The sequence below is a fragment of the Hemibagrus wyckioides genome, linkage group LG20, assembly GCF_019097595.1.
Source record: "Hemibagrus wyckioides isolate EC202008001 linkage group LG20, SWU_Hwy_1.0, whole genome shotgun sequence".
Taxonomy (NCBI): Eukaryota; Metazoa; Chordata; class Actinopteri; order Siluriformes; family Bagridae; genus Hemibagrus; species Hemibagrus wyckioides.
The window spans coordinates 3,335,166-3,362,759 of record NC_080729.1 but is presented as its reverse complement, the minus strand read 5'-3'; the positions used below and the strand labels follow the sequence as shown (position 1 = coordinate 3,362,759).

Genomic DNA, 27,594 nt, shown 5'->3' with positions numbered 1-27,594 from the left:
AATAAAACCTCAATACACCAAAAGACAGAATACATGGAAACAACAATGCATAAAAAGAACACTACTTTGAACTGATAAAACCCCTCAAAAAATATTTTCAAATCTTTGTTTATTATTATTTATTTATAAGAATAAAAATGGTTGAATACACAGTGTTTTCTTATTTATGTGGCTGAAGTCTTTTACTGCTGATTATTACGGCAATCCTTCCTATCTGTTAGAATCTTAAACACTCCAGCTCTGTGAGAGGTCAGCGTTCAACTCCCAGGTCCACCAAGCGGCCACTGCTGGGCCTCTGAGCAAGGCCCTTAACCTGTAATTGCTCAATTGCATGAAATGAGATGTTTCTCTGGATGAGGGCGTATGCCAAATGAATTTAAATCATTATTAAGAGACCATATTGAGGCATGACAGATGATTTGGAGCCATTCTATTTTAATAAGCTTGAAGAAACACAAACAGATTCAGGATTGTATTATTTGTTTTCAAGCAGAATTTAAGGACTGCAGTTCTGCAGGTGACCAGCAGAGGGCGCAAGGAGGAACGCGTGAGGCCTTAGGGGTTTTTTTCACAGCGCTAATGCGCAAAAGCTGCTTGATTTAATTGTGCTAATTAATTCAGTTAAATTTAGCAGATGAGGTCAGTTAGTCTGTTGGATGGAAAGTTACTCAGCCTGTGTCTAATCTTTGTGCAATAAATTGCGTTTAAAAGCTGAATTATTGTTTTGTTTTTTGTTTTAAAAATCAGCATCCATGATTTTCATAGACACTAATCAGGCATTAATATATGTGTTTATATCGTCTGTTTATTGTCTATAATCATTTTGTCGAATTTAATAAAGAGTTAATAAGTCTAGCAGCAGCGGTCAGTCGTCTGTCTGGAGGTTTCTGTCCACTGGTAAGTTGTTTGTTCTTCTTCTTCTTTTTTGTGTGAACAATGTGACAAACTGTGTGATAAATGACAATCTACTACTTCTGTTTGTTTGTTTGTTTGTTTGTTTGTTTCTCAAGGACAGGACACCTAAAGGCAAACTAAATTAACATTTTTTACGATACCCCCCCCCCCTAGATTTCAGGATTCCGTCTTTCATTCATAATTTCGAAAGAATGTTTTAACAAGATTTTATCTTTCCAAGCCCCAGATAAAACCCCTTTCTGTAGGAACTCTATGTAATGTGTTTAGGTCAAATCTTACAACTCTAAAGCTTTTCATTTCTTGTTTCATTTCTAAAGCTTTTCATTTCTTGTTCTGGATAAAGAACAGGATGATTAAATGATCCATATACATGTCCCTAACTTTATTCAACTCCTAAATAAACACCTGGAACAATCGGCAGTGTTTAAGCACATGGTCAGGAGACTTGAGACCAGTTTTATAGTTAAATTGCAAGCATTTGATTTCTTGAAGACCTGTAAAAATAAATAAATAAATAAATACTTTATTATCCGGCTATGTTTACACCATCCTCTTAATTAACAATAATATATTTTCGACTTTATTTATTTATTTATTATTATTATTATTATTATTATTATTATTATTATTATTATTATTATTAGAGTCCTTAATGTGATGCATTCTCTATCTTTAGAGTTTTGGATTTTTTTTTTTTTATATCTCAGATCACACCAGAACACGGATTATTACCCAGTATTTATTTGTTTGTTTGCTTGTTTGTTTATATGTTTGTTTGCTTATTTATTTATTTATTTATTCGGTCTAATTACACTATGCCTAATTATATAACGTAAAAAAATGAAATAAAATAAAATAAAATAAAATAAAGTAAAAATGCCTGCCAGGGTTATTATTTCCGGAGATTAATTACTTTAAAAACAATATATTTTCTTAAGTTTCATCCATCGCTAAAAGTCATTTTTAAAATCAGTAAATATAATAAAATATATTGTCAATAGAAAGGTCTGTATTATCTGACCTCTACAGAAGGGACACTGTAAGAATATTGTACCAGGAATGAATATATATATGTATGAATGTATGTATGTATGTATATATATATATATATATATATATATATATATATATATATATATATATATATATATATATATATATATATATTGTCTTTTCTAGCTTACACAGTTACTGTTAAATAATTTTAATTATTTTTATTTCTTTATTCTGTTGTTGTTTTTTTATATCCGCCGATTTAACGACACTCTATCTTGTCCTCTTGTCCATAAAGCGACGTTAAACCAACATAAGGACATAAATACAGGAGTTTTAATAAACATAATGGCCTTCAAACTTACCTGAATTATTTATTTATTTTTTATTTCATTCTGCGCAAATGAGACGCTGATTGATTATAAAAAATGTCGCCTCAGAATTGTTTTTCTCGCGGGTCGCTTCTTCGGACGCTACCAAATTAATAAACAGGGGATGAAGTGGAAACTTCCAAAAAGTACAAAAAAATGGGGGGGGGGCGAGGCGTGAGCTGCTTCTTTGCTACGGAAGCCTCGCTGCTGCTAAAACGACGGAAAACACACACGCGCACACACACACACACACCGCCTAAAGTGTTCAAACACCACACTGTTCTGATCATTATAATAATGTGGAACAAACGGGGAAGTCCATGTTCATGCTGCAGACCTCCAGACAATATATTTCCCCGAAAATTAACTTGAATGTTGAAAGTCGTTTTTTTCCCCCATTAAAAACAAGCTCTACACAATACTCCCTCAGTTATAAAAGCTTGGTGAAGTTGCTAACTCGACATCACTGTCTAATTCCACTTCACCAGACGAAAAGCTGAGAACAAAACCCGACCTCTGAGTTAATAAAAACGTAAAATGTTTAATTCAGATACAGGTTTTATATTGTACAGCAGAAAACAATACACAGGCCTGAAAGTGTCGGCCAAAAATAATTGTCAAGACAGTTCTGGAGCACAAAAGACATAAACTGACGTGTCCTCTTGGGCCAAAAAAATACACTGAAATGTGCTAAGGCATGAGAAATCAATCTAATCTGGTCATTTCTAACGTCCACTGATGTGAGAAGAAAGGAAGCCACCTGTCCGAAGGTCATACTTCATCGTGGTTACTGAAGCCGGTTAAACTGAACCATTTGAGGAAGCTTCCTAAGGAACTCTAATTTGGATTCATTTCAACAAGAACATCCAAAAGTTCCTAGTTGATCCTTCATCCCCCCCTCCCCCCCCCCAGATATATGAAAAGTAGACGTAGCTTAACGTTTCAGTAAAATATGAGAAAAACCTTTCATTTTTAATCGTCCTTTAACACTGCTTCCTGTTGAAAGAAAAGAAAATCATCTCCTACACACCGATTGCCCTAACCTACATGAATGATTTGGAGTTTATACAACAGAAGATTCCCGGCATTCACCCTGGGTTCTTCATGCACAAAATATACTTCATGATTTTTATTCAACCGATGAAAGTTTAGTAATTAAACAGAAACATAAGAAGTCATACATACTTAAACATACATAATACAAACGGAAAACGGTGGTTCGGTAATGAAACCTTTCGAAAAACAGCTCCCAATTGCAAAAAGTCATAAAAAGTTGCATGTGCTGACTCGTAAGGGACCGAGTTAGCGGTCGTAGCTTTTCTACGTACGAAATCCAACGCTCGCTCGCTGAAGTTCCTATACAAACTTTAAAGCGTCCGAGTTTGCGGCTCTTCTCTTCCACAGATTTTTGTGTCCATTAGTCCTTTCGTCACCCCAGAGAGTTGGAGCCATTGACCGAGCCCTTGCTGGCTTTGCTGCTGAATGAGACTTGACCATTAGGGCCTGATTTGTTGGACACTCCGTTGACAGGTGAGAGATGCGAGAAGCTTGAGTGTGAGGATTTGACCGGAGCACTCTGACTCTGAATGAGAGACGAGGATGTGGAAGGTGTAGGAGTGTGATGGACTGGGCTGCTGAGCTTTTCACTTCCCGAGTCGCTCTCAGTTTCGGGTTTCCGACCTGCCGTCTCACAGCTCGGAGCGCTGCTCAGCTTCAACTTCTTACAACCGGGACGAACCCTGTACTTCAGAGGCAGCGGGCCGTTCTGTGGGAAAAAATAAGAGAAGCAGACGACTTTTGCTTATTTACATTCCTACAAGGTCTGGGTGATATGTAATGGCTCAGATTCTTATCTGACAGATTTACTGTAATAACCTGAAATGTGATCTGAAGTGATTTATGTCTCATTTTAATCCAAGCACGGATCTAGTCGCGTGTTAATTCACAGAATAAGATATTGAAAACTTTCTCCATGGTCTCAAACTGTTCTCATTTTGTTTTTAGGAAAATATATTGTTTCTAAAAGTGAGTAGGAGAATAGAGTGTAGAAAAAGGAGTAAAGTATTTCTCTTACCCGCCTCCAGGTGTAGATATAGGCAATGTCCATTAATGTGTAATAATCCTTCAGAGGCTCGTCTTCATACATGACCTCAATCTGAAGGTGCAAAAAAAGTCACATTATATGTCCTTTTAAATCATTCTGGGTACAGTATTGTTATTAACGTGTTAAAGCGAGGCTTCAGAAAATCACTGCAATAGCAAAAGAGTAGATGAATAAAAGTACTTACCTGGAAGTTACACGGAATATCCATCTTACTTCGGAGAAATTTTCTGAGATGCATCACAGTCATAGCAGCCGGGCATTGCAGATATCGCTTTACAGTCGTCTGAGGAAGTGACATGATTATGAATGACTTTTAGACATTAGTTGGTGTTTAATGTTTACATTGTTTGCTTGAGTCATTTATTACTGATTCATAAAAAAGTCTATAATTACGTGTTTAGTTATTTCTTGTATGTTGGAAAACAAATTTAAGAACTTGTTACCTCTTTTATGGGTTCTTTATGTTCTCCATCACCACTTCCAAATCTGATAACAGTTAAAGAAACAATCCACTGTTTGTGAATTTATATCTTCTTTGGTATCATTAATCCAAAACCTGACCTCCCAGCAATGCTCTGAATATGTAACTGCTAACGATAATGAGGATGATGAGAAACCACAATGATGCTGTTGAACTGGATTTACCTGTTCTGATCAAAAAACTCAATCGACAGACTAATGAGCTCATCATCAGCAATGATTCTCTTGTCCTCGTCAGCTACTTCTCCCCGATCCTCATTCGATCCTTTAGTTGCTGTGGAAAAAAACTGGGTGTCAAACTTTCCTGTGACTCGAAAGGGGGATTTTATTATCATTATGTTTTAATGTTTCACCTTCAACAGATGGATGCGCTGCATAAAAATCTCGTCTTCGTTTCATTTCATCTGAAGGACACATGTTAGAGGAGTACGTCAGAATAACAACGCTCGGTGGTGGAACGTTAATTCATAATTTATATGAAGTAAATTGGTGCCGTTTCCTGATGCACAGGTTCACAAAGCTGGTCCTGGAGAACAGCCTGTCTTGCTCTCACACACCCATTTCAACTCATTAAAGAGTGATTACTTTAATTTGGAGAGCAGTTAAAGCATTAAACTGTGCTAGAGTCTCCAGGACCAGTGTTAGAAACCTGTGGCTTCATGCCATATAATAACTGCACAGAAAACACATGATTTTTATTTTTTATTTCAACATTAAACACTTACTTTTGAACAGACCAGGCACCAGCTTGTACACAATGTCCTGAAGGGTTTTATCCGACCTGGAATTCACAGGCAATGTAAATTACATGTAAAAAGTTTATTTTATATACTAAAATGTTTGCCTTAAGCTAAACATACACCATTTGCGTCTTTCCAGATAAAACGTACATACAAAACGTACAACGTGGGTTTGTTTTGTTTTTTTTAGATGTTTTGTCCAAGTCCATGACCTGGTGAACTAGCATGAGGAAGTCACTCTTGTACTAAGAAGGCTAGAAATTTCCCATCCAAGTGACCAGTACAGTTAAGTACATTTATTTGTAAAAGTGTAGACATGAAATCATGTTTCTAACTATGACAAATCCCTGAAGAAACATTTAGTCTTATACACCGATCAGACATAACATTATGAGCAGTGACCAGTGAAGTGAATAAGTCTGATGATCTCCTCATCATGGCACCTGTTAGTGGGGGGGATATATTAGGCAGCAAGTCAACATTTTGTCCTTTGTGTTAGAAGCAGGAGAAATGGAGAAGCGTAAGGATTTGAGCGAGTTTGACGAAGGGCCGATAATTGTGATGGACAGACCACTGGATCAGAGCATCTCCAAAATTGCAGCTCTTGTGGGGTGTTCCCGGTCTGCAGTGGTCAGTATCTATCAAGGAAGGAACAGTGGTGAACCGGCGACAGGGTCATGGGCGGTCAAGGCTCATTGATGCACGTGGGGAGAGAAGGCTGGCCCGTGTGATCCGATCCAACAGACGAGCTACTGTTGCTCAAACTGCTGAAGAAGTTAATGCTGGTTCTGATAGAAAGGGGTCAGAATACACAGTGCAGGACGGGTCAGGGCTGCTTCAGCAGCAAAAGGGGGACCAACACAATATTAAGCAGGTGGTCATAATGTTATGCCTGATCGGTGTATATTGTATGTAGGCCATGGGTGCAGCGTCTGAGCATGCGCAAAACACGCAATTACTCAGCTGGAGCTAATTCCCCGGCTATAAAGTATAAAGTCAAATATAAACACTATATATGAGATATGAGTTTATTATCAAATCAATAAAATGTGGTACCTGATATTGAGCAGTGGTTTGGTTTTGTGGACTTGTACGTCACATATGGGACAGTATTTACTGGTCTCTAAATACCGCACGATGCACATTTTACAGACTGTGGGGAATAAAAACAAAGAAATAACGATCAGTACACACACACACACACACACACACGTGTATCTGTGGGTGGGGGGGGGGGGCTTGCTAATATATTAAAATGCACTTACACGAATGAAGACACTCAACAATGGTGGTCGCGTCGATAAAGTAACCGCCGCATAACACGCACATCAGATGCGGGTTCAGCTCCGTGATCTTTATACGCGTGGTTCGGTGCATCGTCATGAGGCTCGCTTACCTGTCCGATAAACACACACGAGACACATGAACTGAAATGGTATGTTTACATATACAAATAATTATTCATAATAACAAATTCGCGCTGTATCTAATATTATTAAACTCAAAGGGCGAGCTTAATGGCATGGGTGCCTTTACTTCTCTTGCATACTAAAAAGTTTATCGGTTTATTCAAAAACATGTTCTAAGCATGTTCTTAAATTTTAAAACTCATAAAATACAATTTTTTTGGGACCTAGATGTCCTGGACCCTGGACCCAAGCTGTGTGAGAGGCGCATGAAGGTCAACTAGTCCACTGACATGCAGAATAAAACCTGTCTCTTTTACCAAACCACGAGGAACAAAACTCAGCAGATAAGAGCATATTTTCTCTCTTTTCTAAAATGACCTGGTCTGTTGCGGCATAAGATCTTCCACATTCAATGAATGAAAAGTTACAGACATTTTCTCATATGCAGATGTCGAGTTATAGGTAAATATGCAAGTCTGTTAGGGTGGTGCATGATTCAAGGGCAAATAAAAAAGAAACTGAGCAGTATGCACATCATGTATGGAGATACTATAAAGTTATTTTTTTATTTTTTTCCCTGAAACCAAATATAATTACTGTCTTACTTCAAAAATGCGCGAATTTGTCTAGGGAAAATATCCACGAATGTGAGGTGCATGCTTTATGCAAGTAAGCCGACAAAAACCGTCTGTAATTTACCTTAGTTTATGTTCCCAAATCCGGAGCAACAAACTTTTTACACTTTTTCACAGCTGTATAGTTGAAACTCCAGTAATTAATCATCAGTGATCTGTCCACAGATATATAGTTTTAATGGCATTTTCTGCCTTATTACTACGCTGGTAAAAAAAAAAAAAAGACACTAAATTTTGCGTATAAATTTTGTCCTTAAAAATACACATCTTGCTAGTAGGTAATTAAGTCGTTTTGTTTACAGAGCTTTCGCTTTATAGGCTTCCCTTTGTGTTCTGGCACTAATAACGTATTCATTTGGAATAATTATGTTCATATAAGACGTTTTGTAGTTGAACTGTTACAGCAGGCCATTAAGGCCATACGACGAGAGACAAATACATTTGCTCCTGGGGTTTTTCTTTTAGAGTGTACAAATGTTGAATTTATTTTCTGATGTAAATTTAAAAAGCTGTAAATGTGAGTTTAAAAAAAAGGAAAACTGTATGAGAGATTATAGACTGTCAGGCCAGTGTGTGAAGCTGAGATCTGATTTCATTAACTGCTGTAATTATCACTATAAGTGCCTCTAACAAAAAAAAAAAGCCTAAATCAGGAGCTTGGAATAACTGGGAATGTGTTATGACGTCGTAAGTACAATGTGTGGTATGAGCAAAACAATTTAGGTCAGGAATCAACTTGAGACCAGGGGGAAATAATGACAGTTTACAGCTATCCCCATACAAATTCTGCATTATTTTTCTTTAAACGAGATGAAGAACCAGAATCTTGATCAGGCCTTTATGCTTAGCTCTGTCTCCTGTCTCTTCACTTTACTTCCTGGACCTTCACAAGTCATACGTTCATGAAGGTAAATTGCTTGCATTTCTATTTCTCGAATGGACCCTGATTTGATTTGATTTTTTTTTGCACATCTAGGATATAATTTCATATACTGATTGCTTATATTTTAGTCTAATGACCTAAATTTATGGTCAGAAAAAAATTGTGCATTTGTTTACTCTTAACAGCCCTGTACAGTTACAGAGTTAAAGGCTAATATTCTTGATTCTCGATTCTGATTGGTCAGAAGATGCAGGCTAATTTTCTGGAACAGCAGCTTCGGCTTCAAATCACATCTTTCAAGTATTAATGCGCGTTTGGACCTAATAATAAACGGGGGAAAAAAACCCTGTCTTGTTATTTAAGCATGAAAAATATGTAATTGATTATATAGTGAATCTTGTATAAGGAGATGTTGATTTAAGATTATTTACAAGTTTTCCTAACAGAGGAGTTTACGCTTTTTGAGGTGTTTTGTATGTTATAAACTTCATGAGAGACAAAAAGAAAGGGTGATGGAACGACTATTTATAGCTGCTATAAAGATATCACAGATACTAATTTGTCGGGCGGAATATTAACAGTAACTATGAATATATATATATATATATATATATATATATATATATATATATATATATAGCTTCTTGAATCTTGAATTGATTATATATATATATATATATATATATATATATATATATATATATATATATATATATATGTATATATATATATATATATATATATATATATATATATATATATATATATATATATGAGCACGTGCTTTAATTATTAAACAAAAAAATGTAATCGTTTTAATGCTTTAGACTGTTGATTGTTTTCCTATAATATCATGACCCGTGGATTATTTATTCGATATATATTCTAGGTAGCCTGTAGATAAGCAGTGTGTTTGCTTGTTAGCATTGAGAATATGCTAAAAGACAGCTCGAACTGTACTGTTGTGAAAAGACGGTTCAGTCACGTGTATCACCAGGTCGACAACCCACGCTTGACTTGATCGGGAAGCGCAAACCATTTGTTGAAATGAAATTCACGTGCATTTGTCGGTTCGGATGAGACACCGGCATGGGGCTGCGTCCCTCAAACACAAATCCACGACACAGCTATGATATGGTGCCAGGTTAAGACCAGCTAAAGACTGTAGGTCAGGGGAGAAACAGAGCTTCGTGATTTCTAAGAGGATGAGGAGGACTACGGGTTACCGAGGCTCGCTGTTGCTATGGCGACCCGCTTAGTCTATAGTAGAGTTGGCACCTTGCCAGTCGGTGGAGAGCTGCGCGGATTCACCGGGTCCATCATCAGCTTATGACACACGACCATTAATAAGGCGCAATGAACTACACCATGCTTCACTACTCCCCTCTGATGCAGCATATGTTTCAGACTGGAAGGCGCTACCTCGGCTGCCATTTTGCCACACGGTCTCGGCACGAGCGCCATTGTTTAGCGCCTATATTTCGATATAAACGCGTGACGGTCTTTTATCGCTTTTCGTCCGCGTCTCTCCAGACATCTGAGCCTCACTGGAATAGTTGTAGGAAGGATTTGAAAAGGTAGCGCGCGTAAATAAGCACCCCGCCTTCCTTGTCGTTTCCTACGAGTCGAAAGGAGGAAGCCCGAGAGCTTGCACCGCGATCACGCCGTCTTCTACACACACATATGCACACACACACACACACCGGGGTATGCACGCGCCAGAAATAATACCACATGCCGGATCTGTATATCCTATTCATCATGTCTTATTAAAAAATAAATATATCACGTGCCGTTAATCTTAGCCTGTACCTCGAGTCCCGTTAGATTCTTCAGCAGGAAAGACAAAGCCGAAAAGCTTATAGCGGTGTTAGCTATAAACAAATAAAATTCAAATACTACTGAATATTCATGTATTACAAATAATAAAAAGAACGTGCCAGCCTTTAAAAACACTATTTTGTCACCTATTGTCTTTATTTAAAAAAAAATCATCATCAAAGTCCAAACATCAATATGTTATCATAATCCTTATAATATCAAATTTTCTTATAGCAACATTACAGCCTTACTGCAGAAATCACAGACTAATCGCCATCTAACCGAAAGACTTTCTCTGACCTCATGGCCTTATTATGCTCATCAACACATCTGCTGCTAATTGCTTGTCATTCATTCTGTCAGCTGTTCCCATGAATTTATAATCTTAACCCAAAATGACAAGCCAGTTGGAAGCAAGAAAGATTGTGGGGTTAGATGTCAGGAATTCGTCAGATGTCACGTTAAAGTTAGAAATCAAGATTGTGACAGATTACATATTACAATCCACCATGTTACTGTTTACAGATCCATGCCTATCACTTGTCATCTTTTTTAAGGGACATGTAGAATAAAGAAGGCGGCACTGGAGGAGACATGACACTCTGTCAATAAGTTGTCAGATATGTATCATGTAGTAGTCCATACATGAACTATTAAACTTCCAATCTACCTGCTTTTAAACCCAGAAGACCTCACAAAACCTGTCCCAAGTTCTGGACAGCTCTCAGACAGAGGGAGTGCCATTTCTTCGCCCGACGTTTTATTTCTCGACTTCATTCGAATTTTATTCTAACCCAATGTGTGTTGAACAACTTGTTACAAACAAGTTTGCTTCTGATCCATTTTACCGATATCGCTAAATTCAGATTCTTGTGAGAGTCTGAACAATGCTGATCACAGTTTGCTGTTCGAAGAGAATCGGATAAAATACGTTTGTATAAAACATCTGATTTTTCCCCCTGATACAATGTTATTAAAAGCACAATGCTACAATAATTCTGTATTTCACCTACAAGAAGTCGCAGGCCGCATCTTCACTTCATCTTAAAGACCACTGAGAAGAAGAAGTAGAAGAAGGACCACTGCGTGCGTTTAAGTTAATAAAATCGGGTTGTTATGGCAGTTAGTGGTTATGTCGATTTTCTGAAACTCTACACAGCCTAGACAACACGACTGTATAAGCTGAAACAACAGTTGTTTAATATTTTGCCCAGAACAAATGATAGAAAGTGGTGCGGGTGCGTGACTCATGGCTCTTGCGGGGTTTTTTATTTTCTTTTAACTTGAACAAAGTCGATGCACAAAGCGCGTGAACGACAAAACAACTCCGTGAGAATCACGCATATGTATATATTATATATATTATAATGACACTCTTTTGAATGTTAAGCAAACAATCACCTACGACGGTTATAAACGCGTTGTTTTTTTTCTCTCTTCTTCTTCATGCAGGCTATGAGAGATCTAGGAACAGGACGCAACATAGTGACGGTGTGCAACAGAAAGCATACACAGCTTAGAACGCGGTATAAAGTCGGTATTCACGCGCGATCGAACCGCACAGCACCTACCTGCTCTGCTTCGCGAGAGTCGCTCGTTCACCAGCTTTTTTTTTTATAAAGCACACGACGAAACTTGAGAGCGGATCAGCAAAAAACCAGCGTTAAGCACCAAGCGGCCATCTTGGAGTGAAGTGCACACTGCCTGTCAGTTGCAGCGGTTCTAACGTAGCAAAGCCGAAGCGCTCATCGCAGCCTCGGTGAGAGAACGCCTTTTCACACGCGCAGACAAAAAAAAAAAAGAGAAACAATTACACCACAAATCCCCGCACACCGATCCGATCCGATCCACAAGCGGTGCGGAATCCACATACAGATCTCAGAACAATAACAACAACAAAAACAACAGCGAAAAAAGGTTAATGGTAAAATCCCGGTAAAGATCGCTATTCTGTTCCCGTTCAGCGCTGGTTAAGGAAGGTGCTGCTTCGGGAAACTGACACCACCGTCCCCAAAATGGCTTTAGTTCGACCGCCCCGCACGCGGTCACGTGGTCTCATTCCTTACGGGCGGTCTGGGAATTAGAAAGGGGTGGGGGGTATTATCAATAGAAGACCCCCACTTATCCACCCAGCGGTATACACTCTTTGTGTGAGACTGCCTGTCTATATAGTGTAATATATATGCAAAAAAAATATATATAGAAAACACCAGCTTTATGATTTTACAACAATACCTTCACCATTTTTAATAACGAGTCAAAAATCGATATTCCATGGCACTCGTGTGGCAATCATATCTCTAGTACCTTTACTGTGTATATTTTACATAATAATATGAATATAATGATCTAAAATGATTTCAAGAAGCCCATAATAAGATCTTATTGTACCTCATTAGCCTTTAGTTTCGGCTAAAACATTTAAAAAACAATACATTTCTTGCACATTTTTTCAGTAAAAGATAAACACCAAAATTTCCCACTTCAGGGCCAAGTACCTCATCTTTAGTACCTTTGTTTTTTAATGTTGTAGTGTGGTACAATACCCTCAAGGGTTGTATGTGGATCTTTGTGTGCAACGCGTTATTGTAAAAGCTACACGTTGCCTGCTTTTAATAATTTATTTACTACACTATATCCAAATTTAGAGTATTCAAATATATGTAGCCTTAAGGGCATCACCTTAGCGACAAGAAATTCTTCGTCTTCTGGGAGTGAAAGAAAACTGAAGAAGAAAAAAAAAACATGTAAAGCTGTTCATAGCAGCTTCACAGTCAAGGGTTATGGTTGCAGAGGAGGGTTAAAATATGCGCAAAGAGCGTACTCAGATAGAAAGGCTTTACATAAAAAAAGAAAGAAAGAAAAACTCGAAGTATTTTTTTTCCAGAACCCTTATATGTTCTCCCTAGAGGTTTTTGGTACCTACTCATTTTATTGAGAACCTCTACAAAGGTCATAAAGGAGCCATAATATTTGAGTCGCAACCGATGGACAGTGTGCTCTTAATGTAGATAGGCCAAACTAATCAAAAATAAAAATAATAAAATAAAATAGGAACTTTAAATGAACTTTGGTGAACATTTTTGAACAGCTTTTGTTTTTTCAGTCATTAGTATAGCCTCAAAGGTAGACTTACAGTTTCTCCAGAAACTTGCTTCGCAGTTTTTGCGTATTAAGTTTCAGGAACACAGCAGAAGTCTCGGGTATCTTTCCTGAAAAGTACACATGCTAAAACATGAACATATTAACAGGGAGATTACCCAAGTCCTTTTTGATCCCGCAAACATTATCTACAATATTTAATCATCGTCTCGCTTCTTGGTTACTGTCCCCGAAAGGACGGATTGCTTTATAAAGGTGTGACCGTGTTCCGGGTGTGTTGGGAAAATTCTTTTTTATTTTTATTTTTGGGGGAAATCCTTAAGAACCGACATGCCCTTTACCGCAGGCTTTGTCCTCATCAGATAGAACGTGTGTGGGAATAGTAGACTAGAACAATATGTCACCATGACTGCGCAAATGGAAGTGAAAGTCGGAAGAGGCTCAGGCTTTGGTATGCGGTTTTGGGTGAAGCTACAGCCCGACAAGGCGTTCACAGAAAATAAAAAATAAATTTAAAAAATAAATTTAATTAGTGGTGATAATTAAATTGTAATGTAATGCACAAGCTTTATAACACCACACCTGAGTGGACAGAGTTCAATAAAGGACGTTAAATTGAACAGAATAAAGCTAAAAGTTAACTACATCTTTAATCACATCATCACGTCGTATTGCGTTGTTACTTTTCCACTGAACAAAATAACTGTTTGCAGAATTATGTCCATGCTTATAGAATGATGCATTACAAAAATACGACAGCCTAATAATACAGCCGCTTTGGATATCATTTAATTTGCTGGATCCCCTTTTCACACACACACGCATGCACACACATAATTTATTTTTAAACATGATGACCGGATGTTCACCCGTACAGTGCGACACCTGATAAAGAACGAACCATTTTTGCTGTGTGTGTGCGTGCGTGCGTGTGTGTCTGTGTGTGTGTGTGTGTGTGTGAGAGAGAGAGAGAGAGAGAGAGAGAGAGAGAGAGAGAGATTGAGAGAGAGAGAGAGAGAGAGAGAGAGAGAGACAGAGAGAGAGAGAGAGAGAGAGAGAGAGAGAGAGAGAATGTTGAGAGAATGTTGAGTATGTTGTCTGGATAGAGATATATTGTAATTGTAAACTAGATAGATAGATAGATAGATAGATAGATAGATAGATAGATAGATAGATAGATAGATAGATAGATAGATAGGAAAATATTATCAGCTTCATATTCTATAAAGAGAGAGAGAGAGAGAGAGAGAGAGAGAGAGAGAGAGAGAATGTTGAGAGTATGTTTTCTGGATAGATATATTGTAATTGTAAACTAGATAGATAGATAGACAGATAGATAGATAGATAGATAGATAGATAGATAGATAGATAGATAGATAGATAGATAGATAGATAGATAGATAGATAGATAGGAAAATATTATCAGCTTCATATTCTATAAAGAGAGAGAGAGAGAGAGAGAGAGAGAGAGAGAGAGAGAGAGAGAATGTTGAGAGTATGTTGTCTGGATAGATATATTGTAATTGTAAACTAGATAGATAGATAGATAGATAGATAGATAGATAGATAGATAGATAGATAGATAGATAGATAGATAGATAGATATTATCAGTTTCATATTCTGTAGAGATAGAGAGAGAGAGAGAGAGAGAGAGAGAGAGAGAGAGAGAGAGAGAGTTATAAATGTAAATTATATCCATCGCCGCAGCTAATAATGACTGAAGTCGCAGAATATTTATCTGTTGTTTTATATTATGAAAAATTCCGAAAGCAATATATGAGAAAGCAATTTTGTCCTAAAGCAAAGTCTGCAGTTTTTAATCAATTAACTTCCACAGTGTTTAAGATCAAACGATCACGCGTGCAGATCAGACAAGACCTGATCAGACTTATTTTTCTTAATAATTAATAATATTTAACTTAATAATATAGAGAGTCTCTGATCATTCTGCTTTAGTTGCAATACAATCGGACTCGGGTCCTGAGGCAGGTCAGAGACTGCAGTGTGGACACTAGAGCACAAGGCAGCAACGCACGAACCACACAGTGACGTAACATGTGTTGCCAGATATCCCGTCTTTTCACTCGGACTGCATTTCAAGAAAGAAATAATTGTTTAATAAAATACAGCAAATGGCCTTGCGTAACCATGTGGTTAATACCGTCTACTCTCCTGATTGCGTTAGTTAAGTAATGTTAATTTTTTTCACTAATTTTTAGGCTCATGTATTTTATTTTGCTTTATATCATTTTTCTTTTCCTCACGTGGTCAGTGTGTTGTGAAAAAATGTCTTATGAGTCTGGGAAAAAATATCTAAGCGATGACATGTAACGTGTTTAACCAATCTGGCAACGCCGGACCTTAAGACGTTAGAGGTGCGAATGGGTACTTAAGGAAATTCTTAAAAGTAAATTTTTCGGTATTTACCTAAACTTGGGCTGTTGTGACGATGTAAATAATCTAACCAGTGCGGTAATTTCCCTTCAGATGTAGCCTTGTGCGTTTCATTTCTCACTTATCTGATCATATCATCCAACAACAAACCCGAAGACTTCCCCTATACATCCACACGCACAGCTGAAACTCCCTGATTACATGAACACTGAGATTACATTATAATGCTGTTTTTATTCACGTAACCAATATGGACTAACCCTCTGCAACCGCAAGCTACTAAATTAAATATACAGCCTAAAAATTCATTTGACGCAAAACTTTTGATGGCGCTGTGATGAGGTCGGCATTATGGGTGAAAAATAATCCGTCTTAATTATCTTTTAATAAATTCAAGATAGCACTCACATAGAGCTTCTGAGATCAAAATGGCCCCAGATTTAAAAAAATAATTAAAATTAAAGTTAATTTCCATTATTTCCAATGATAATATCGCGGTAAGACTTAACAAGCGATATATTGTGCAGTAATGCAATCTAGAAATATTGTGGAAATAACAGGCAAGGGCAATCATTTAAATAAAATGCTAAACAGTCTAATCAAGTCTAGTTCAAGTACAAATGCACAATTACATTTTAACCAGTTAGTTTGGTTCATGTGTGTCTTTTAGGATCTGTTGCCCAACCATTTTACTGATCTATTGATGATTGATTGATCTACTGATCGATTGATTTGTGCCTGAAGTGATAGATGGAGGTCACGAGTTGTGCAGCTGAGTTTGCAGATCTCAGAGTCACAGATGGCATGACCATCACTCACTTTCCTGAGACAAAACCAAAACTAAGCTCATATATCGGTAACTAAATATATTTTTTCTCCCCATTATCTCGAATAAGATAAATAATAATAATAATAATAATAATAATAATAATAATAATAATAATAATAATAATAATAAATGTAAAAAAAAGAAAAGAAAACGGTGGAGTTTAATTTCCGCTTCAGAATTTAAAACCGGCGCATAATGAATGCAAATTGAGTTTTACAAATGTCTTAAATTACACTATTTTAACCTTTTTCTAGCAATTATTTAACTTATTTGTTTCCTCGCAGTTTCAACATTTATTTCAATAAATAATCCACCACCACTACCAGCAACAACAACAACAATAATAACAATACTAATACTAATAATAATACTAATAATAATACTAATAATAATAATAATAATAATTATTATTATTATTATTATTATTATTATTATTATTATTATTATAAATAATAATAATAATAATAATAATAATAATAATAATATTGGTGGTGGTGGTGGTGGTGGTGTTCTTTTACAGTATATTTTACCCTCGTGATCAAAATATTATTCATTTGTTTTAAATGCACAAAGTTTTTCTCTCGTCATTAAGAGTTTCATAATAAAGTGATAACTATATGACTAGCTGTTCCTGGTGTAAGTAAATGTCATTTTATTTCAAATCTATAACTATTTTTTCACGAATTCATTTCAAAATGCTGATTAATTTAAGTCTTATATTCTTATCGGCGTTTAATAAAATAAACAAGCAAGCAGACAAATAAATGAATAAAAGTCTGTGTTCTAAACTTGTGAATGTAGTGGAGCAAAGAAGTTTCCTAAAGTTAATATTTCATATTTATTAGATATTTATTAATATCGATTGTTGTATCGGTAGGATACATTTATGTTTGTAGGGAGGAAAAAGACGAGAATAAAGACACTTTGGGAAAGCAGTGCGTTGAAAAAAGAATAAAAAGATAAGCTTAATGTGGTTCAGGATACTGATACTCAGCTCATCTGGTGTCCTACAGTGTGTTCTGGTTGAACTTATCGTATAATGTATGCAAAGAGTTTCTATGACGGTGTCTTTTCAAAGACCTGTATTTTTTCACAAGATAAAATCACACTATAAAAGTGACACAAATATAATTTATGAAAGTTTACAGCGTATTTTCAAAAGAAATTAATACATGACATGCCCACGTTCCAATGTATTCTGTACCATGCCACCTTAATCATCTAAGATCCGACTTAATGATATTTGCTATCTGTGATCAGTATAATAAAAGCATTTTTTTTCTATGTGAAAGGAGCTTGTGGTCAAAACACTGAAAACACCCCGATGATGTCATTAGCTTAGTGAAGCTTTCTGCTCGGAAATCAGTGAAATGCTTCCAAGAGGTTTCATTTAAGAACGTGCTGCTAATTTATATGAAGATAAATATTCGGCTGTGGAGAGTGTGAATGAATGAATGAATGAATGAATGAATGAATCACCACTGTGCTTTCTTTCTTTCTAAAAGCACCTCCTTCAGGTCCCAAGGGATCCACCTTTTGAATGGCTCAGAGCTTCAGGGTGAGATCCCTGCAGTTCTTGGGCTTATCTCAAATCACTCCGTTTTCCATCAACATCAAGTCAATTGTGTATATCGTTTCACTTCAGATGTAGACTACGTATATAGGGAGAAGACAGATATTTAGGATGCGGCCTTTCGGTGTGTGTTTTTTCCTCCCACTGTAGGGATCCGTTTGAATGTTTTCGGCACACAGACAGCGACGTGTCTGAGCAGCTCGGCCCTGATTGGTCGCTCTTGTGGCGGCTGCGTGTGAAACTTGCAGCCGCGGAGCTTTTCCACGTCGCCGAAGTGGCCACGTTTGATTCGGCTACAGGGGGAGCCATGCCAAGCTGTGTGTAGACACCGACTTTCAGGAATGGATCACCGAAATTAACCGCAACACGTTTTTAGAGCGTTCACAATATGGCTTTGAGATTTGTGTTGTTGGTCGCGGGCCTTGTCTTCATCCACACCGAGCCGACTGCAGCGTGGGACGCAGATTTAGAGCTGTTCGACCTGGTTGAGGAAATCCCACAAACATTTTACGAATTCCTGTCTGTTAACCAGGTAAAGCGCCGATTCCTTCGACTTTCCCTTTTTTCTTATTTTGTTAGCTTGTTTTTGCGCTGTGAGGGAAGTCTGGAGCAGCCGGCTTTACTTCTGTCTTCAGTAGTGCAGTTTATTTCGCTTGAGGATATAACGTAAATTTAGCTCCTCACATGTAAAACAGGGACATTTGAATTTACAAATACTTTTATCTAAAATTAAAATCCACACCATCTTTACTTTTTTTTGTTTGTTTAGTTGTTTGTTGTATTTTCTTCTTGAGGATAACGGGTTAGCGGAAGTGTTGTAGATCCCCTTGCCCGGATACAGAGCCTGAGTAGCGGCAGCAGTGTGTAAGAAACACCGAGGCTTTAGGCCTAGCAGCAGGGGCACTTTGGTTCAAAACGAAGCAAATGTCTGGCAGGATTTCACTCACTCATTTGCGTTTTAAAGCAAATTAACTAATTTTTAATAAGTGTTTAAAGTGGATGAGTCATGTAAACATTTCCCAAAGCACAGACTCCTGTTTATTATGCGAAAGACCATGCGTTGTGTTTTGCTGTTTTTCTTTAAGGATCATATACTTGTCTTGTTTAGTCGTTATAATTTTAGTATGTTTGTGTGTGGTGGCAGATATCAGAAAGCAGCTAGACAGAAATCTGAGCACTAAGTTCTAGTTGTGTTTTGTATATACAGAATATTGTGACAAATTAAACAGATCTACACGAATGACCTTCACGTACAGCATTGGTTAATTCCTAAAAGCATTATAAAATGAATGAAGCATATACACTATATTGCCAAAAGTTTTGGGACACCCCTCCGAATCATTGAATTCAGGGGTTGGACTCGGCCCCTTAGTCCCAGTGAAAGGAACTCTTAATGCTTCAGCTTCATACCAAGACATTTTGGACAATTTCATGCTCCCAACTTTGTGGGAACAGTTTGGGGATGACCCCTTCCTGTTCCAACATGACTGCACACCAGTGACCAAAGCAAGGTCCATATAGATGGATGAGTGAGTTTGGTAAGTCCTGACCTCAACCCGGTAGAACACCACATGCACATGAATGTAATATGGAGTTGTCCCGCCCCTTTGCAGCTATAACAGCTTCAACTCTTCTGGGAAGGCTTTCCACAAGATTTAGGAGTGTGTTTATGGGAATTTTTGACCATTCCTCTAGAAACACATTTGTGAGGTCAGGCACTGATGTTGGATGAGAAGGTCTGGCTCACAGTCTCCACTCTAATTCATCCCAAAGGTGTTCTATGGGGTTGAGGTCAGGACTCTGTGCAGGCCAGTCAAGTTCCTCCACACCAAACTCACTCATCCATGTCCTTTGACTGGAACTAAGGGGCTGAGCCCAACCCCTGAAATCAATGATTTGGAGGGGTGTCCCAAAACTTTTAGCAATATAGTGTATGTGCATTACATAATATCTGGATCAAAATGCAATCCTAATAGACATATTGCAAGCAGGAAAGTATTTGTATAATTCACAAAATAATGAATTAAGACTGTATATCAATGTTACATATGGATACAAATCAATGTTGCAGTGCAATGTGTTTTGTAAAGTAAAAAAGTCAGTAGGTTATATAGCAAGCATCATCAGACATGATGGAAAGACAGAACTGGAACATTTTGCTCAGATGACTTGGTTCAAACAGAGTCAGGATACCAAGTAGTGGTGTTGGAAGAGTTACTGTCTCCTATGTCTCAACCTGTGCAGTTGTAATTTAGTAAAGCCATGTTCCTTCATAGGATGCACCATCGTCTGAGATCAAAAAGGCATACAGGAGACTTTCCCTCATCCTTCATCCTGATAAAAACAAAGATGAGAATGCTGAAACCCAGTTCCGCCAGGTAAGATGAGCTCAAACAGAAAGCTAGGTGATTTCTCATTTACGGTTGTGGCATTTAAAATAAAACATTTGTGTCTGCTTTCAATTCTAGCTTGTGGCCATCTATGAAGTTCTTAAGGATGAAGAAAGGAGAAAAACGTAGGAGGACATTAGAATTTTTCAAAATTGCTTTCTACATTTCTACTCATAAATGACATGACAGGGATGTTGTTTGTGTAGAGCAGCAGTTACATGTCTGATCTTAAGTCAATCCACATGCTTTCATGACATGAGCCAACAGTTAAGGTTAGGATATGAAGTGAGGTTAGTGGTCAGGGCTTTAATTAATTTTTTATTTTTTTATTTATACGACCCATATTCCGGAAATGTTGGGACGTTTTTTTAAATTTGAATAAAATGAAAACTAAAAGACTTTCAAATCACATGAGCCTCTATTCTATTCACAATAGAACATAACAAATGTTTAAACAGATATTTTACACTTTTATCCACCTAATGAGCTCATTTCAAATATGATGTCGACTACAGGTCTCAAAAAAGTTGGCAACGAAGGGCTGAAAAAGCAGGCAATTTTGAAAAGATTCAGGTGGGAGAACATCTACCAACTAAATAAGTTAATTGACATCAGGTCTGTAACATGATTAGCTATAACAGGGATGTCTTAGAGAGGCAGAGTCTCTCAGAAGTAAAGATGGACAGAGGCTCTCCAGTCTGAAAGAGTGCGTAAAAAGACTGTGAAATACATTTAAAACAACATTATTGCAAAGGCTTTGCAAATCTCATCTACGGTGCATAACATAATCAAAAGATTCAGAGAAACTGTGGAGATCTCTGTGCGTAAAGGACAAGGCCGAAGACCTTTTTGTTGTGGGAAATCACGGACACCGTGTCCTCCGGGCTAAAGAGGAGGGAGACCTTCCAGCGCGTTATCAGCGTTCAGTACAAAAGCCAGCATCACTGATGGTATGGGGGTGCGTAAGTGCATACGGTATGGGCAGCTAGCATGTTTTGGTAGGCACTATGAATGCTGAAAGGTATATAATAGAGCAACATATGCGCCCCTCCAGACGACGTCTGGTTCAGGGAATGCCTTGTGTGCAGCTATTACAACAGCATGGCTTCGTAGTAGAAGAGTCCGAGTGCTGAATTAGCCTGCCTGCAGTCCAGATCTTTGACCTATAGAGAGCATTTGGCGCATCATTAAACGAAAAATACGTCAAAGACGACCACAAATTCTTCAGCAGCTGTATGGGTTTCAGGCAAGAATGGGACCAACCTCCAACACCAAAACTCCAGAAACTCATAACCCTGATGCCCAGACATCTTCAAACTGTTTTGAAAAGAAGGGGAGATGCCACGCTGTAGTAAACATGCCCCCATCCCAAATATTTTGAGACCTGTAGCAGGCATCAAATTCGAAAGGAGCTCATTTTGTGCATAAAATTGTAAAATTTCTCAGTTTAAACATTTGTCATCTATGTATGAATAAAATATTGGCTCATGTGATTGGAAAGTCTTTGTTTTCATTTCATTCAATTTTTATGAAACAATTCCGGAATTCGGGTTGTAGAATTGTAGGCGAATCTTACTTGGTTTGCGATCTGGTTAAATCTTTCACAATCTTCTCTCACAAAGGTATGATGACATCCTGGTTAATGGGCTTCCTGACTGGAGACAGCCCGTATTCTACTACCGCCGTGTCAGGAAGATGAGCAACGGAGAGCTTGGCTTCCTCCTCTTTCTCATCCTCACTGTGGGCCATTATGCAGTGATCTGGTCCATTTATTTGGAGAAGCAATTGGTGAATGTTGCGTTATGTTCACGGGTGGCATCATTTGCAACTTTGAGAAAAGTGTGACATCAGGAAGATCGGATTCATCGCTGATAACGCGATGTGTGTGTCTGTTTTACTCAGGACGATCTCCTTAGCAAGAAGAAGCGAGAGAAGAAGAAGAAACAAAGCAGCAAGTTATCCGAGGAGCCGAAGACTGGGCAAGAGAAAAATGAGAAGTGAGCCACTTTGGTGCATCAAAGGAAATGTCCTCATACATCAGTAATCATTATTTGAGAAGCCTAACTCTAGTACAGCCTCCAGGGCTGGTATTTAAAAAGCAGTTCCTAATCTTGGTGACACTCATTGTCTAAATTAATCTTACATCATTTCATGTGCTTTGAACATGGCCCAACATTGTTCTTAACAATTTTATTCCCTCATTAGGTCAGAAAAACCTCACTGGCATGATATTCTGCCCCTCAAGCTGAGCATCTGGCTTTACTACTCACTGAAGTCTCTTCCTCATGTCATACAGGTAGGTGCCTACTACAGCGTGGGTGCCATTACTTACTAACTTTCTAACTCCGTGGTCCATGTTTGACAATTTTTTTATTTTATTTTTTATCTCAGGACGTGAAGCAGTACTACAAAGACTACAAAGAAATGAAACTGAAAGAGAAAGAGCAAGCAGAAGCAGAAGCACAAGCAGAGCAAGAAATGCAGCAAAGTAAGACCATTACAGGACAATTGTGAAGACATATTTATACTAAAACTCCAATATGGATAAGCATAAAGAACAGGTAGTGAACTGCCTCAACTCATACAGTGTGCACCAACACTTTGGTGCAATTTGGACATGTTTGGGTCATTTGTGCAGTGGAACTATAGTAAACAGCATATTCTGTTGTGTAATTAAATTATCACCTTCACTGACCTGCAGGAGAGAAACGGCCAAAGGTGAAGAAACCCAAAATGGAGTTTCCGGTTTACGAGCCCAGTGAGACGGCTTACATCCCTGCGTACGACCAGGGAGCCTCCATCGAGGACATTGAGGATCAAATGGACGACTGGCTGGAAGATCGGAAAACACAAAAAAAGAAAGTTAGTCTTTCACTTGTCACATTTGAAAGGAATTCTAGAAGGTTATTCTAAGTGGTGCTCTAGCACTCAAGTTGTTGAAATCATGATGATTTCAGAGTCCAGAGTGGACAGACGAGGACCTCAGTCTGCTGACTCGCTGCATGGCGAAGTTTCCTGGAGGAACACCGGGGCGGTGGGAGAAGATCGCTCATGAGCTGGGCAGATCAGTCACTGATGTGGGTGTTGGAGCAGTGTGTGACTTCATTATGATGTAATATGTTTTTGCACCTTTTTATAAATCGTGATTTGTTTTAGGTGACAACAAAAGTAAAACAAGTCAAAGACAGTGTCTCCAACACATCAGGTCAGTATTATTTAAAGCATTTTGCTCTTACATTAAAATCCTACCTGCTACTTGAAGGACGTGACAAAAATCGCTCTCGCTCTCTCTCGCTCTCTCTCTCTCTCTCTCGCTCTCGCTCTCTCTCGTGTGCGCTCTCGCTCTCTCTCTCTCTCGTGTGCGCTCTCTCTCTCTCTCTCTCTCTCTCTCTCGTGTGCGCTCTCTCTCTCTCTCGTGTGCGCTCTCTCTCTCTCTCGTGTGCGCTCTCTCTCTCTCTCTCTCTCTCGTAGGCGCTTCGCTTCTCTCTCTTCTCTCTCTCGTAGGCGCTTCTCTCTCGCTTCTCTCGTAGGCTCGCTTCTCGTGGTCACGCCTTCTCTGTGAAGGCTTCTCTCTCGTGGAAGGCGCTTCTCTCTCTCTCGTAAAGCGCTTTCTCTCAGGCGCTCTCTCTCTCTCTCGTAGGCGCTTCTCTCTCGTAGGCGCTTCTCTCTCTCTCTCTCGTAGGCGCTTCTCTCGTAGGCGCCTTCTCTCTTCAGGCGCTCTCTCTCTCTCTCGTGTGCGCTCTCTCTCTCTCGTGTGCGCGCTCTCTCTCTCTCTCTCTCTCTCTCTCGTGTGCGCTCTCTCTCTCTCTCGTGTGCGCTCTCTCTCTCTCTCTCGTGTGCGCTCTCTCTCTCTCGTGTGCGCGCTCTCTCTCTCTCTCTCGTGTGCGCTCTCTCTCTCTCTCTCTCTCTCGTGTGCGCTCTCTCTCTCTCTCGTGTGCGCTCTCTCTCTCGTAGGCGCTTTCTCGTAGGCGCTTTCTCTCTCGTAGGCGCTTCTCTCTCTCTCGTAGGCGCTTTCTCTCTCGTAGGCGCTTCTCTCTCGTAGGCGCTTCTCTCTCTCTCGTAGGCGCTTCTCTCTCTCAGGCGCTTTCTCTCGTAGGCGCTTTCTCTCTCGTAGGCGCTTTCTCGTAGGCGCCTTCTCTCTCTCTCGTAGCGCTTTCTCAGGCGCTTTCTTCAGGCGTAGGAAGGCGCTTTCTCTCGTAGGCGCTTTCTCTCTCAGGCGCTTTCTCTCTCTCTCGTAGGCGCTTTCTCTCTCTCTCGTAGGCGCTTTCTCTCTAGGCGCTTCGTAGGCGCTTCTCTCTCTCTCAGGCGCTCTCTCTCTCTCTCTCGTAGGCGCTTTCTCTCTCTCTCTCTCGTAGGCGCTTTCTCTCTCTCTCGTAGGCGCTTTCTCTCTCTCTCGCTCTCTCTCTCTCTCTCTCTCTCGTGTGCGCTCTCTCTCTCTCTCTCTCTCGTGTGCGCTCTCTCTCTCTCTCGTGTGCGCGCTCTCTCTCTCTCTCTCTCTCTCTCTCTCTCGTGCGCGCTCTCTCTCTCTCTCGCTTCTCTCTCTCTCTCTCGGCGCTTCTCTCTCTCTCTCTGCGCTCTCTCTCTCTCGCTCTCTCTCGTGGTGCTCTCTCTCTCTCTCGTAGGCGCTCTCTCTCTCCTCTCAGGCGCTCTCTCTCTCGTAGGCGCTCTCTCTCTCTCTTCTCTTCGTAGGCGCTTCTCTCTCTCTCGTGGCTCTCTCTCTCGGCGCTCTTCTCTCTCGTGGCGCTTTCTCTCTCTCTCGTGCGCTTCTCTCTCTCGTAGGCGCTTTCTCTCTCTCTCTCTCGTAGGCGCTTTCTCTCTCTCGTGCGCTTCTCAGCGCTTCTCTCTCGTGTGCGCGCTCTCTCTCTCTCGTGTGCGCGCTCTCTCTCTCTCGTGTGCGCGCTCTCTCTCTCTCTCTCTTTTCCACCTCAGGGTTGGTGAAGCTCTCTGAGCTGAAAAGTAGTGCAGTGGTAGGAAAAAGTGCCGTCCCAGATAGCCTCATGACCCAGCGAGAAGAGATCAGGCTTCCTGAAGAGCCACCGGAGCCTGACGCACCCGAGGAAACTGAGAGCAAAACCGTGAGGAGACGAGCCAAAAAATCCACAGCAGGGACAGGAAGTGCCGGGGAGGAAAAGGAAAAAGTGAAAGGCCGCAGACAGAGAGACTTCGACCCTACAGCCGTGGACGAGGACAGCGAAGAGGAGAAAAAGCAGTCGAAGGAAAAGCCGAGCGCTGCCGATGAGGTCTGGACCCAAAGCCAGCAGAGACTGTTGGAACTGGCGCTGCAGCAATACCCACGTGGCACCGCAGAACGATGGGACAGGATCGCCAAAGTGGTGCCTGGAAAAAGCAAGGTGAGCTGTTACACTGATGTATTTGTAAGGAGACAATTATTACAACTTTGTGGAAGGAGTCTCCAGTGTCAGGGCCTCATAATTAATTTGCTTAGTGGTCATTATTTTGCTATAACAGCACTCCACAATGTGTGTGATGATACATGACCCTTGACCCTCATTACGATCTCTGTGTTGTCCACAGGAGGAGTGTATGATCCGGTACAAGCTGCTGGCCGAACTGGTGCAGAAAAAGAAACAGGCGAAGAGCTGACGAATCGATCCTCTTCTTCTCTGCCTGTTCCTACATCTCTCTCCTCGTCATGTGCCTTAGCTTTGCCAAAAATCGTGCTGTATATCAGCTGGAGCACTTCTCCAGCTGCCTGGTTTATACTTCTGCACGGACTGACTCGCATGCAATTCTCCAAATTTACATTCACCATTTTCACACATGAGAAAATCTCAAATGGTTCCTTTTTCACCTGATTCACTTATCTACCCGAAAGTGTAGTATTTATGATTAAGAACCGATAGAAAGCAGTGATCCTCAGTGTTTATTCTGTAGTTTTGTTTTTCCCCTAAAGCACATGTGCAGGTTCCCGTTCATTTGCAAGCGTTTTAAGCGTGTTCACAAATACGTAGATGCAGAAGCATAAACCAGTCCTCCAGTATTGGACAAACCCATCTATGATCTGTATTATGTACAGCTGCATATGTGCATAAATCAGTTTTATTATTTATTATATCTGCTGTGGCCTTCGTTTCTCTGTATCTTAATACCCGAGGAACTAAACAGCTAAGCTTCTTATGATGTTCGTTGACTTTCACACCCACCTCTGTTTTCAGAGAGCGGCATTGATTTTATCTGTTAAAGAAACATAAATCATTTACGCTGGTTTGGTGTGTCTTGGTGTACATTTAATGACAGTAATCCAGATGCTTTACTATCAAAGAGGATTGTAGAATAGGTTTAGGTGATGAACTTAAAAGTTTACACTATAAGAATGTTCCAGAGAGTTCTTTGGGAGGATGATGATTCTGGCTTTCTCCAGATGTAACCTTTTCACTTGGAGTGTATACAGCAGACAGTCTTGTCAGCCGAACAGTACAGTATAAAATCATATAGATTCTGATCAAGATCTGTGGTCAATGTTCACATCAAACATGATTGGGGGGGTGATCACAGTCGATTGTTGGTACTGGACAGGTTTTAGCCAAAAAATAAATAAATGAAACATCCAGTGAGTGTCAGATTTGCAGGAAGAAACACCTTGCTGATATATCAGCTGACAAGAAGTCTACATTAACCCAATTAACCACTCATTACACCTGTGGTGAGAAGAAACGCATCTACAACCATGTGTTGCTCTGCTGTTGTACCTCATCAGACCTCCTCAGGTTCCACTCCTTTCAGCCAGGAACAACAACCTGAGGCTACATGGGTGACTGATTTACAAAACAGGATGTGTGAAGATCCTAAAATGTCTCCTGGCCTTTTTCTAATCTCCAGCTGATCACCGGTGAGCCGGTGCCCACTGTTGCCTCAGATTCCTTTTACAACTCAAACAAGTTTGGTCAGTGAAAGATGCAGATCAGCAGTTTGTCCTGCTGAGATCCATAAAAT

General features: G+C 39.5%; 2 protein-coding genes across 2 annotated transcripts; one reads left to right on the top strand and one right to left on the bottom strand.

Annotated features, from left to right (window-relative positions):
* Window positions 1-2,813: 2,813 nt before the first annotated feature.
* Window positions 2,814-12,378, bottom strand: bmi1b (bmi1 polycomb ring finger oncogene 1b). The gene is made up of 10 exons (XM_058372684.1): window positions 11,923-12,378; window positions 6,869-6,999; window positions 6,660-6,756; window positions 5,589-5,644; window positions 5,217-5,267; window positions 5,029-5,137; window positions 4,827-4,869; window positions 4,568-4,666; window positions 4,354-4,434; window positions 2,814-4,044 (listed from the first exon to the last, which is right to left on the bottom strand). The coding sequence occupies exons 2-10, from the start codon at window positions 6,984-6,986 to the stop codon at window positions 3,709-3,711; spliced, it is 990 nt and encodes a 329-aa protein (XP_058228667.1). The 5' UTR covers window positions 6,987-6,999; window positions 11,923-12,378; the 3' UTR covers window positions 2,814-3,708.
* Window positions 12,379-18,248: 5,870 nt separating this feature from the next.
* dnajc1 (DnaJ (Hsp40) homolog, subfamily C, member 1) lies at window positions 18,249-26,713 on the top strand. The gene is made up of 12 exons (XM_058419019.1): window positions 18,249-18,782; window positions 20,527-20,628; window positions 20,719-20,765; window positions 22,263-22,428; window positions 22,543-22,637; window positions 22,846-22,936; window positions 23,032-23,128; window positions 23,342-23,502; window positions 23,598-23,717; window positions 23,797-23,845; window positions 25,570-25,991; window positions 26,176-26,713. The coding sequence occupies exons 1-12, from the start codon at window positions 18,639-18,641 to the stop codon at window positions 26,242-26,244; spliced, it is 1,563 nt and encodes a 520-aa protein (XP_058275002.1). The 5' UTR covers window positions 18,249-18,638; the 3' UTR covers window positions 26,245-26,713.
* The last annotated feature ends 881 nt before the right edge of the window (window positions 26,714-27,594 follow it).